Source organism: Myotis davidii, unplaced genomic scaffold, assembly GCF_000327345.1.
Source record: "Myotis davidii unplaced genomic scaffold, ASM32734v1 scaffold152, whole genome shotgun sequence".
Taxonomy (NCBI): Eukaryota; Metazoa; Chordata; class Mammalia; order Chiroptera; family Vespertilionidae; genus Myotis; species Myotis davidii.
The window spans coordinates 1,240,434-1,254,768 of NW_006283545.1; the positions used below are offsets into that span (position 1 = coordinate 1,240,434).

The 14,335-nt window shown below is 36.2% G+C and overlaps 1 protein-coding gene across 5 annotated transcripts in view; it reads right to left on the minus strand.

Annotated features, from left to right (window-relative positions):
* The window catches only part of CDK8 (cyclin-dependent kinase 8), a 161,170-nt gene that overhangs the window by 79,051 nt on the left and 67,784 nt on the right, over nt 1-14,335 (minus strand). For all 5 annotated transcript variants that reach the window (XM_015564983.1, XM_015564978.1, XM_006753758.2 and 2 more), the window contains exon 2: nt 5,548-5,623. In XM_015564983.1, the coding sequence (XP_015420469.1) occupies nt 5,548-5,623 (76 nt within the window). The remainder of the gene's footprint in view (nt 1-5,547; nt 5,624-14,335) is intronic.

Sequence of the window (14,335 nt, forward strand, 5' to 3'; positions counted from 1 at the left end):
GCCCCAATTGGCCCTGCTCTGAGCCCGACCAGGGGCTGCACCTAGGGATTGGGCCTGCCCCTCTGCCACTGGGAGCAGGCGTAAGCCAGCAGGGCGTTATCTCCCGAGGGGTCCCAGACTGCGAGAGGACACAGGCCGGGCTGAGGGACCCACCCTTCCCCCGAGTGCACAAATTTTTGTGCACCGGGCCTCTAGTTCTATATAATAAAAAGCATAGTATGCAAATTGTCCCCTCAACCGGAGTTCTTTCGGGAGTTTGACCAGGGGGTGGGCCAGCCAGGGGAAGGGAGAGAGGCCCTGGTGCTGGCAGGCGGCTGGGGGAAGGGATGAAGGAAGGCCCTGGTCAGCAGTGGGGACAGATAGACGGGGAAAAGGAGGGAGTACCCAGCCTGCAGCTGCTAGGGACTCTACCAGTGCTTGAATTTCGTGCACTGGGCCTCTAGTAAAAGAATAATGACGGTGAGTGGTGGGAAAACAGGGCTTCTCAGAGGAAGATTTCATACATAGAAGGGAGAAAGGTCTGATAAGATTTGGCAGAAAAGATGAGATTTTCTCTTTTTTTATTATGGAAATTTTTTTCAGAAGTATATAAAATAGAAGAGTAAAGCAAATCCCTATATATGTGGAGCCTTGATTCTCGAACTTAATTCATTCCAGAAGGATGTTGGGGAAGTGATTTGTTTGAAAACCAAATAATTTTTCCCATCCTATATAATAAAGAGGCAATATGCAAATTGACCGACATGCCCTCACAAGATGGCTTCCTACAACCAGGCCGGCAGCAGGGGTTAGTGAGGGAAGACCAAACGACTGAAGAAGCAGGTTGCATTGGGCAACCAGGCCGGCAGGGGGGTTAGTGAGGGACAACCAAACGACTGAACAAGCAGGCTACGTGGGGCACCAGGCTGGCAAGGGGGTTAGTGAGGGACGACCAAACGACTGAACAAGCAGGCTGTGTGGGGCGACCAGGCCAGTGGGGGGCCCGTGAGGGGAGACCAGACCGGCAGGGGGGGGAGCAAGCAGTCCAGAATTGTGAGAGGGATGTCCCCCGAGGGGTCCCAGATTGGAGAGGGTGCAGGCTGGGCTGAGGGGGACCCACCCCATGCATGAATTTCGTGCACTGAGCCTCTAGTTTTATATATATTCATACCCTCTCCTCCCACCTTAACTGGGATTATTTTGAAGTAAAACTCGGATATCACATGATTTCACCTATAAAACATACCCTAGGGTCCCTTTTCTCCAACCACAACGAAAATAAATTAGTAATCAACCACAATAAATTACCTAGAAAGCCTCACATATTTAAAAATTAAACAATACATTTCTAAATAACCCATGAATAGAATATTTTAAAAACTTCAAAGATAAGTGAAAATATTTTAAACTAAAAACAATTAAAATATAACAAAATTTGTAGAATATAAGTAAAACACAGCTTAAAGAAATATTTATAGTTTTCATTAATTATATTAGAATAGTTTAAAAATAAATGACCTAAGGTTCCACCTTAAGAGAATAAAAAATAAATGTAAGCTTAAAATAAGCAGAAGAAAAGAAATAATAAAGTTAGGAATAGAAACAAAATGATTGTCGAATGATTTCGACAGAAACAAAAATTACCCAGTCGGCAATGAAACAGGACATCACTACAGACGCTACAGATGTGAAAAGATAATAAGGGACTATTATGCACAACTTTGTGCTAACAAATTCAACAACTTAAAAGAAATGGACAAATTAAGTAAAAATACAATTTATCAAACACAAGATGAAATATAAAATCGGAGGAGTCCTATATCTATTAAGAAAATAATACTGGTTGGTGAATAATATTCAACATTTAAGGAAAATTAATTACCAATCATATAGAAACTCTGTCAGAAAATAGAGGATGAAAAAATGCTCCCTAACTTTTTTCATGTGAACACTATAATCTAGATACCAAAGACAAAGACAGTACAGCAAGCATGTCAAACTCAAAGGCTAATACAGGCTAAATAAACAAGGTTTAAGTTTATGTGGGCAGCAAAAAACCAAAAGCTTCAATTTTCATAGAAATGGAGGTTTATTTCGATAGAGACATGCTGAATACAAAGGGCTGAAATAAATGAGTAATTGTTAACATAAAATAATAGAACATTTTAATAAAAATTAATATGTTTTCTTGAACATTAACTTACCAGATATTGAATAACTACACAAATTAATAAGTGTAATGCAAATAAGCCTATTTTTCTTGTTCTCCAAAAGTGAAATATTTCCTTTTGCGCACACCAAACAAGTCAGTTCAAGACTAATGACTTGGCAATCGGCTGCTAAAATATTCGCTGCTGGTATTAGTGGAAATGGTGCGCCTGCACATAAAGCGCGTAAGGGAAATGAATGCAACACAATTATAGTAATCAGTCATTAGCAAACATTGTAGTTCGTTATTAATAATTATGTATAACATGATATTGTAAAAATTAAGTTATGGAATTTTTATTAAAATGTTTCTCATATACCGTTATATTGGCTGGGCCACAAAAATATTCATTGTGGGCTACATGCGGCCTGCAGGCTGTGAGTTTGACATGCTTGCAGTACAGGAAAGATAATTAGACTAACATCCTTCAAACTCATACTACCTAGAACTCCTTAACAACACAAAAAGCATTTGATAAAACTCAATACCATTTATGAAAAAACAGAAGGCAACAACCTAAGCCTGGCTAATGACATCTATAAAAAAGTGATAGTTAGCATTTTATGTAATGGTGCAACACTAAAAATACCTGACCCCAAGATTGGGAACAAGTCACAGAGATCTGCTCTCACTACTATTCAACATTGCATGCAAGGACAGTGCAATAAAAAAATTAAAAAAAATTAAAAGCATAAAGATGGAAAGAAGTAAAATCATTTTTAGTCATAGATGACATAATTATATAGAAAATCCCAATATATCACCAAAAACCTACCGGTGAATTTAGATATATAATATATATGTATATAAATATATATACAACATTAAAAAATCAATTGTATTTCTGAGTACAGAAGCAAATAAATGGAAAATCAAAATTTTAAAATAATTCCATGTATAATGCTGTCAGAAAACATGAAGTGCTTAGGAGTGAATTTAACAAAAGATGTACAAAAACTCTATACTAAAAACTATAAAACACTGAGAGAAATGAAAGAAAACCTTATAAAATGGAAAGTGTGTCTTTCTACATTCATGGCTTCTTACTTTCAATATTATTAAGATGTCAATTCTCTGAATCGGTCGAAATCATAACCCCAGCAAGGATTTTTTAGAATTAGAAACTGACTAGCTGATTAAAAATTTTATATAATAATGCAAAGTTCAAACAATCCTGAGACAGAAGAACAAAGCTGGTGATTTTGTAAGACCATATTTCAAATCTTGCTATAATGATAGAGCAGTGATTTTCAACGTTTACATCTCCTGGCACACATGAACTAATTACTAAAATTCTATGGCACACTAAAATGCTATATTACATTTTTTGCCAATGTGACAAAAAATATAGATATAATTTTGATTCATTCACAACTACTGGCTATTGTTGTGTTGGCTGTTGTTATTTTTTTAATTTGACAATTTAAGGGAAAAGAGATCAGTGCCCCTGACTAAATAAATAGGTATTGCATGTTTTAAAAATTCTTGCAGCACACCAGTTGAAAATCGCTGAGTTAGAATAATCTGGTATTGGCATAAGGATAGACAAAGAGATCAATAGAATGAAATAGAGCCCAGAAATGGTCCACACTTAAAAACCATTTAGTTTCCTACAAAGGTACCAAAGGAATTCAACAGGGAATTGAATGTCTTCAAAAAACAATTGTATATTCATATGGAATGAGAAGAGAAGAGCCTCAAAACCTATAGCATATCACAAACAAAATTTAATCATAGACTAGAAAATAAAGTTAAATCTATAAAAGCTTTTAGAAGAAAACATAATTATCTTCACAATCAGTGGATTGATAAAGATTTCTTCAGCCAGACACAGAAAACAATAGTCATAAAAGGAAAAAATTCATAAATTAGATTCATCAAAATTAAAAATTTCTGTTCATCTTAGGCTGAAGAATTAGTACATTAAAATAAGCTTTCATATTCCTTTTTGTGTTTAAACTAAATTTACAGTTTTCAATATAAACATAAATATGTCTGTTCCTAAAATCAGTGGAGTTTTGTTTGTTTTTAAAAACTTTTGGTTGAACTATAATAGGCATAGAGAAAAACATTCACCCACAAGAGCACAGCTCAGCAAGTCTTCACATATTAAGCCCATATACCAGACTCAGAGTGAGATCAAGAAATAGAACATTATTAGCATTCTGAAAACTACCTTGTCTCCCCCGCCCCTCATGCCACTCCCTGTCCCCTCCAAAAGTAATCACTACCATGACTCCTCACGTCACTACCATAGTTCAATGGATTTTAATCCTTTAAACTGACTAGAGTAGTAGGTGTTGAAGAACTGACAGTTAATGTACAGATTTGCCTCAAGATTCAAAATTTTGAAAAATTTATCAATTAAGTAAAATACAGTTTCCAACCCAGCATACCTTTGGCTAAGAATGCCCTCTATCTCACCCTATTCTTCCCTCATGTTGGTAATTCTTACATGTCCTCCAAAACCTGGAACCTTCCGTGACTTCTGTAGTTTAGAGGTATACCCTTCTCCCATTCTGTGAACACTACTGTCATAGTCCTTGAAACACTGTTATTATTATAAGCTTTATTAGGCTCTTTCCTCATCAGCATGTAAATACTTATGGCCAGGGACCCTTGTTCCATTTCTTCACTTCTACCTACTCTAGTTCCTGTCAACATGATACACAATAAATGACTGTTAGTTAAAATCCTTATTTATGATATAGAATTTGTTAAATGAGTAAAATTATTTAAATTAAAGCCAGAAAAAACACATTTGGACCCACAGTCTTACAATATAAAAAACTGAAGTAAAATCGCATAGGAGTAATACTCAATTTAATTGTATGAATAGTTAGTTAGTAATGGATTAACATGAAGAGTATTTTCATTTGAAATCAAAATGAGATTCTAGTGCCATATGGAAACCTATGCTCCCAAAAGAAAAAGGTATATATGTTTATATAAATAGACAGATACTATGAAAATCAAATAACATGATCTCATTTTAAGGTCACATAAGGAACATCATTAAAATAGAATATTAATTTTATATGAACTAACATACGACTTTTATTATACTAGATGAAATAAGAACTAAACCCTTAACTATTTAGTGATACTTACTGGAAAAATATATATTTATATAAACAACAGAGATTGATTTAATACCGATAAAATAAATTTATATAGAAATGTTTGTTAGATTTACAGACACCTCTACATAATGAATATATTCTTCTACATATAGTTGATATGAAAATATTTATTAACTTTCAATTAATGAGTATATATGACAATCACAATTCAGACACCTACATAATTGACCTTCTAAGTCAGTTGGTAATAATGTTGGTAAAAAGAGCTCCACTTACTGCTATTTCTCTACATGCCGACATAGAGATTCCGGTTCCTTCTATTTGTTTTAAAGCATAGTCTTTATCATCTTTCCTGCAAAAACAAAGTTATTTTAATATGCAGATAAATATAAATTTATATGCACTTTAATAAAATAAAAAATAAAAATTACATAGTTATACATTTAATATCTCTCACATATATCTGGAGTGTCATACAAGAGAAATGTCTTAGACAATCTAGTCCAATCCCAATATTTGAAGAGGGAAGTTAGAGTCAAAGGAACATAAAGATTTGTCCACAGAAGACAATGGAGTTTCTGACTTCCAATAATAGGTTTTTTCTGCTCTTATATGTATACACTTCCTTTCTATGTACAATACACACACATGAAACTTGCTTTCTAAAACCCATACCCATTCACATATTAGTAGGTTAAAAAAAATAAATGCATTACTAAAGTACAAAATGGTTATAATTTAAAGCATGGTGGTATCCTCACATACTCAATTACCTTCAAAGAGATTCACTCAATATGTGTTCGTTAAGCACTTGCTATATATCCAGAACTGTAGGTAACAGGGTTACAATGGAATTTCTTCTTTTAAGCTTTCTGTATCTACTAGACTAGATGGTAAATAACTATCTACCACAATAAAAAATAATAAGTACTATGACAGGGCAAGTACAAACCACAGAGAGTATTGTGTGTCAGTTAAGAGGGGAAACAGTGTGAAGGCCTATGAGGTGAGAGAAAAGCATTTGAGGAGAAAACAGATATACTAAACAACTGGAGCTGAGGCTGGGGATATAATTAGGAAGCAGAACATAAAAGTCTTTTTACTCTATGAACAACAGAAAGCACTCCATTGAAGATTTTTTAACCAGAGAATATAAATCATATTTTATTTGGGAAAAAAATCTTTAACTGTCTTTTGAATGCTTAGGGGGAGTAAATACGAATAGGAGGCAGAGAGACCAGTTAAAAGAAATATTAAAATTTCTCAGGTGAGAGATGATGGTGGCTACTACAGTATGGTAGTTGCTATGTAAACAAGCAGGATCAATATGAAGTAAAACCAATAGCATTTGGTCATTGAATATTAGAAATAGGATGGTGGAATCAGATAATTTCTGACTCTGGCAGCAAGTCATTGACAACATCATGGACTGGAGTAAAAAATATAGCAGGAAAAAAAGATCTGAGGAAACAGGAAGATGACTTCTGTTTTGGGTAGGTTGAGTTAGGGTACCTGTGAGACACCTAAACGAGGATGGCAAGCTAAATAAACACATCTAAAGCTCAAAAGAAAGTTTCTGTAATCAGCATATACATAGTAATGTAAGACATGAGCATAGATGAGACCAACAAGAAGGAACAGCAAGAAAAGAATTTTCAAAAAGGGCACAAATAGTACTAAAAGCTGCCAAGAGGTCTAGTAAAAGGTGGACTAAGAAGAGTACATTGGAAAAAAGAAAAAAAGAATCTGCTGAATTTAGAAATGAAGAAGTCACTACTGGCTAGTGGATGAGGCTAAAACAGTTGCAGTGATATAGTAGCAGAGTCTATATAGCAGAAGACTAAGGAATGAAATATGACATAAGTAAATTGAAACAATAAATGTAGATAAATCTCTGAAGGGGAGAAAATAAGGCAGCAGCTAGAGTAATACACAAGTTAAAGAGTTATTTGTTTTTTTAAGATGGAAGAAACTTGAGTATGTTAAGTACTGACAGGAAGAAACCAGAGAAAATAAGCTGCTAATACAGGAGACAGAGAAAAAGATGAAAAGAGCAAAGACTGAAACACTGAAGAGATATTAGTGTCTAGGAAGAGAAATACTTCTTCCATTGTAATGGGAAGATGACAGAGAAAAGGATAAATACAGATGCAAGAAAGTTGGTTCAGAGGCAAAAAACTGGAGTTCTCATCGTGACGGCTTTTGTACTTTTTTGATGTTAGAAATGAGGTCATATACTAAAAGAAGGGCAGACATGGTAGAGCTGGAGACCTGACTAGAGTGAAGATTTCAATGAACAAATGCATAACTCCTTACAAAATCCATTCATTTAATACTTTATTATTTTAAATAATTATTAAAACCTATATAGCTTTATCTTTGTTTTTAAAACATATTTTACACCCAAACCTTAATTGAGAAAACAAATCCCAATTACAGTATTATTTTTCTGGACAAAGATTTGTTTTATTACAATCAGGTTTTTCATATACTTTCTAGGAAAGCACCACAGGCTCTCATATTAAAAAGACAACAAGAATATCTGTATTTGATGTTCACTAAGTCTGAATGAGTTCTGAAAAACTTAAAGAAGTTAAAGAGGATTACAAAAATAAAATGAAGGGACTAAGAAGTAGAAATTAGTATTTACAAGAGTCATAAGGATGTAGAGTACAGCACAGGGTATGTACTAGTCAATAATATAACAACTACGCATGGTGCCAGGTGGGTACTGGAAATATCGAAGGGAACATTGTGTAAAGTGCATGATTATCTAACCACTATGCAGTACGCCTGAAACTAATATAAAATATTAACTGTAAATTGTAATTGAAAAGTAAAATTTAAATTTAAAAAGTTACTAAAGTAAAAGTCATAATAATAGGATTTTATGTCTTTTTTGGCACATGTTAATACTATTTATCTATTTGTCTATCTATTTATTTATTTATTTATTAGAGGCCTGGTGCACGAATTCATGCACATTGAAAGAAAATTAGAAGAAATATTTTAATATTGCTTTCTGTGCAGTGAGATAACTTGAAGTCATTTTCAAGGTCCACCATTTCTTACTTCTTTTCAGTCAGGTCAAGTTTCTAAGCTTGCTAAATCTCCATTTTCCAGCTAATGAAAAGAAAATAGGATTTTACCAAGTCTCCTATATACCTACTCCAGGACTTCTGTGAGGATCAATGAGATGAGGCACGGGAAAACACTTCACAGATATTTGGTTAAAGTGTAAAATGTTTGCACCTGACTATAAAGTCATGATCCTGGGCTGAAGAAACTGCGAGGAGGCTAGTGGTCTCTAGGAAGAGGAAGCCGGGTGTTGCTACGTGACGTCATTACCCGGCGCCCACAGCCACTGTTTCTGGGCTGGGCTGGGCTGGGCTGTGGGCCACATTTTGTGCCATGGGGTCTTGGCAGCATTGGCTGCGATTTGGTGGGCTGTCGTTCCAGACTGGTGGTGGGGCCTGTGTCCACTTGGGGGAAGCCAAGTGTTGCTTTGTGGGTGCCAGGTCTGCAGTGCCGTTTCTCTATAAATGGCCAGTGCTCCTCATGGCAGCTCCTGCATTGAGTGTCTGCCTCCAGGTGGTTGGTCCACGTCATTGCGACCAGTCAGACAGTTGGACACTTAGCATATTAGCCTTTTATATATATGTAGATTTTTTTAAAAAATTCTCAACCAAGGACATTCTTAGAGAGAGGATGGGAGAAAGAAACATCTATTGGTTGCCTTCACCACACTCCCTGACTGGGGATCGAACCTGCAACCTACGTTTGAGCTTTCAGGGGGAATGGTAACATTTGGAGACAATCAATATGACTCAGCTATGAGAAAGAAGGAAATCCTACCTTTTGTGACAACATGAACGGACCTTGAAAGCATTACACTAAGAGAGAGAAATCAGATAGAAAGCCAAGTATTGTATGATATCATTTATATGTGGAATTTTAAAAGGTCAATATTGTAAAAACAGAAAGTAGAATGGTGGTTACCAGGGGCTGGGGCATGGAAGAATTGGGGAATGTTGTTTAAGGGTATAAACTTGCCTTTAGTAGCTAAGTGACTGACTGATTGACCATTCGACCGGTAGCTATGATGCGCAATAACCACCAGGGGGCAGATGCTCAACACACAGGCATGGTAACATAGAACAGACTGATGAATCTCAGAGGGAAGGAGGAAGGGGAAAGGGGGAGGGCAAGAAGAGATTAACCAAAGATCTTATATGCATACTAGAAACCTGGGACATGGATTCATGCACCAGCCTGGCCTGTGGGGATTGGGCCCAAACCAGCCTGATGTGGGGTCCCTTGGCCTGGCCTGCGGGGATTAGGCCAAAACCAGCTTGGTGCACGGATTCGTGCACTTGTGGGGTCCCTTGGCCTGGCCTGTGGGATTGGGCCGAAATTGGCAGTGTGACATCCCCTGAGGGGTCCTGGGTTGCAAGAGGGCACAGGCCAGGCCAAGGGACCCCACCGTTGCACAAATCTATGCACCGGGCCTCCAGTGTATTTAATAATTACATAATAATTATGGACAGTGATAGTGTATTATAAGTTTTGAAGTTGCAAAAAGACAATATTTTAATCGTTTCCACCATACATACACACAAAAAATAATTATGTGACGTGAGAGAGATGTTAGCTAACATTGTGATGTTAATCATACTACAATATATACATTTATTAAATCAGTACACTGTATACCTTATATTTACACAATGTTATGTCAATTATATCTCAATAGAAATAATTGAAAAAGGAGAAAGGATCAGGAATCAGGATACCTTTGGGCCTCTCAACAGCAGTTATAGAAGCTAGAAATTCTAGATTAGATCTGCAGTACAATCATGAAGTACTGATTACATTGTCAACAGCTATGGTATGGAGTTTAAGCTCTATGTAAGAGTCTGTTCTGGCCGGGGAGGGTGGGGGTAAGGGGGAAAGAGCAACCAAAGGACTTACATGCAGGCAGAGTGGCTTTGTGGATGAGCATTGACTTATGAACTAGGAGGTCACAGTTCGATTCCTGGTCAGGGCACATGCCCGGTTTCAGGCTCCATCCCTAGTAGGGGGCATGCGGGAGGCAGCCAATCAATGATTCTCTCTCATCGTTGATGTTTCTGTCATGCTCTCCCTTCCTCTCTGAAATCAATTTTAATATATATACACAGACTGTTCTGGAGGATTACATCGTCAGCTGCAATGATAGGAAAATGTTATGGAATAGTCAGCCGGGTCAAGGAGCTTGCACCAGAATGAAAATCTGTGCACTGCTTCCTTCATGGAAAAAGTCATTCTTTAGGGAAAAAAACAAACAAAAAAACAGCTAAACAAATCACTAAGCTTCATTATGTAGTAAAAACTGTGAATTACATAAAGGCTAATGTGTGAAATTTAGATTTAATTATCTTTATTGTGTGATAATTTGGAAACATAATAAGCAACTGTTAATGTGTGCTGAGTCACAACAGTTATTGAGGGGAAAGGTTTGTAAGAATGCTGGATTACAGAATGAAATCTCAGTGATTATGCAAGATAATAAACCAGTTTCGCCCCAGCACTATAAAGATGTGAGCTGAACATCCTGACTTGTTTTAGTGTGATACCTTTGGTATTTTAAACGATCTTAGTATCTCCAACTAGGAAAAAAATATGCTTTTAAATATATTATTCCATCTTAGAGATATTTTAAACCATTTTTCATAAAATTTATTTATTTTAAAAGTTCTAATAATTACTGTTCTTATTGCTGTACTTTCAAATATTGCCTGGAATTAATTCTTACCTTTGGATACCATGACTAAGGTTCATCATTTAAAACTCTTCTTGATTTTGCCTTTTGTGAATTAGGTCCCAAAATCAAAATAACAAAACTGACAAATATATTTTCATGTATATATATTCAGTAATTGTACACTTTAAGAAGAGGTAGACTCATGTTCATATACAAAAGCTGATACAATATTTCAAATTGATTTTTGGTTCTAGGTATTAATATGCCTATCAATCAGGAACAGCCATAGTACACTTGATGGTAGAAATTAAAGGACCATACAGGTTTGTTCAAGTCCTCACTGTTCACACTATGTTCTAACTCCCTGGGTAATCATTGACTGAATCCTTATAAATTAATTATGCACTATACATCAATAGAGGAGCCATTCTCTTCCATTCTAATAATTACGGTTAACATAGTAATTTTCCAGAGCTGTTCAATCTTCTCACTAATAGAATTATCTTCCCTTGCTAGATAATCAGCTCTACAAGCTCTCAGATTATCTATTTTTGGAGCATCGTTAGGAAAAGATTGCACTTGACCTCCTATAGAAATGACCTTGTCATATTCTGTTAAGAACTAAAACAGCAGTGAAACACCTTGTATCCACAGCACTCAATTACAGTGACACAACACATCATTAAATTACTGGAAGACTGTTCCAGCCAGAGACCTCAAATTGAGGATTCCTAGAAATTCTCCAGAAGATAATGTAAGAGAATGACACAGCTTCTCCCCAAGGCATCAAATCAATCAGCATGATCAAGCTTCCATCGAGGACCCAGGGAACAAAATCTAAATAGCCAGAACCAAAGATTATCATGCTTTAATTTACATGTTCTTATTCTTTATTCCAAAACTCTTCTCTTCCTTCTTTGCTGGTTTAAATTTCTGAATTATTAACAGACAATTGTTATCTCTAACAACCATACACATAATATTGCTCTTTGTATCCCCTAGTCACTCCCTGTATCAGTCCACTACCTGGCTACAATTTGATCATGTTTTCACTAAAATATGTTGGGACTCTTGAGATTGTAGCCACTTCCTTTTAGGTACAACTCAGCTCACTCTAGTTTCTGGGCAATTACACTCAACTTCTAAGCAACTCTCTATAAACAGGAAACTAAACATAGTAAACAAGTCAGACAGCCCCTTTGATGTCAAATCTAAGAAATTTTCTGTCTACTCCAAAACCTCGGCTCTTGGCTTTAGAAGTAGATTAAAACTCTGTTTAATAATCTCGCACCATTTGTCAGTGTTATAGTGCTCAAATGTGATTTCTAGAGTCTTAAAATGGACACAGCCATGTTTGCTTCTGATGATTCAATAACCTTACAACAAAAAGTATGCATAAAGAACTGACTTTAGTCCAACAATAGATGGGGTTCTCTGAATAGTCTTCTGGTCAATGGAATTCTGGCAACAGAGATCTGGATTTCACAGAACAATGGTCCTAAATGGCTGACACTGGCCAAAAAGGGAGACTGAGAAGGTGAAAATAAACCCATTGATAATTAGATTGTGATATCTCTAACAGATGAATGGCAGGTCAGGAATAAGGAAACTAGAAAATAAAGTTTTGCTCAAGGCCATACTACAGCTACAAAATGACTTTTAAATGGTCTGTTTTTGAATGAGTACTACATTCTTACCAAGAAGTCCCAGCTCTGCTTCACTCCTCCTACTCTTGAACAGAATGCTGACATACCCAACTAGCAAACTGACTGCACTTAGGAACGGGCAGTATCCAATCCCAGCAGACTACTTTCCTAGCCTTTCCTTAGAATCATTCAGCCCAAGCCAAAACCCTATGAATCCCTTGCCCATTTCCACTTATTTTTTAAAATATATTTTATTGATTTTTTTACGGAGAGGAAGGGAGAGGGATAGAGAGTCAGAAACATCGATGAGAGAGAAACATGAATTAGCTGCCTCCTGCACACCCCCTACTGGGGATGTGCCCGCAACCAAGGTACATGCCCTTGACTGGAATCAAACCCGGGACACTTCAGTCCCCAGGCCTATGCTCTATCCACTGAGCCAAACAGATCAGGGCCCATTTCCTCTTATTAAAGACACCTCACAGTGCCTAGATAGGTGTGTTCTCCCTTGTTACAGCAGGTTATTTGACTTTATTCCTGGTGGCCTTTATTATTCATTATGCCCAATTCTTTTACATGAAATTACAATGCATTAAAGCACACTGAAACATTTCTTTTCATTTAAATCGGGTAAATTCTGATAACAGAGCACATTCTAGCTAGCCATGCTATATTTTACTAAAAAAACATTTGTCCTATTAATATGTTCTACTCTTTTGATCATCCTGACATATAAAACCCACTAGTTAATTTTTTGTTTAATGACATAAGCTTAGTTAACAGATTGTTAGAACTACTAATTCTAGATTTAGTAGTCCTAACACTCTCTTAAACGATTTCTTGGCAATTTGGGGAGACTTTATGATATAAAGCAAAATCTAGCCACAAAGGTTTTTCTACTTTAAGAAAATTAATATATTTCACTCTTGCATTCTATTTTTATTGTTTCCAGTATCTCTTAAGACTAATATTTAATATCACGTAATGGTTCTCATTTAAACTGACGAGGATAGCCTTCATGCATTAAGAGTATAAATGGGTTCAACTATTTTATGTTTATTTTTTAAAATATATTTTAATTGATTTCAGAGAGGAAGGGAAAGGGAGAGATATAAACATCAATAATGAGATAGAATCACTGATTGGCTGCCTCTTGCATGCCCCACACTGGGGATCAAACCCACACCCCAGGCATGTGCCCTGATCTGGAATCGAACCATGACCTCCTGGTTCATATAAGTCGATGTTCAACCACTGAGCCATGCCGGGTACGCGAGTTCAACCATTTTAGAAAACAATCTGGAATAGTGACATTAAATATGTGTATTTCCTACACCTGTAATTTCTTTGATTATATACCATGGAAAAGGTTTCATATAGCTACAAAAAGCGACATATTGTGGAAGCAAATAGAGGCATATTATGTGTGCATCACTGAGAATAGATAAGTAACATGTGGTATATGCATAAATTAAGAGTATGTGATCAAAAGCAATGAATTGGGTCTAGATCAGTGGTTCCAAACTTTTTTGGCCATGCCCCACTTATGAATCTCTAAAATCGTGATGCCGCCCCTGTGACATATAATTCTTATTATTCAAAAAGTGAACTCCTGTTCATGTGGAGGAAGTCTAAAAGACTTGTTGGTCTAAACAAGCTTCCAAAGAACATGGCA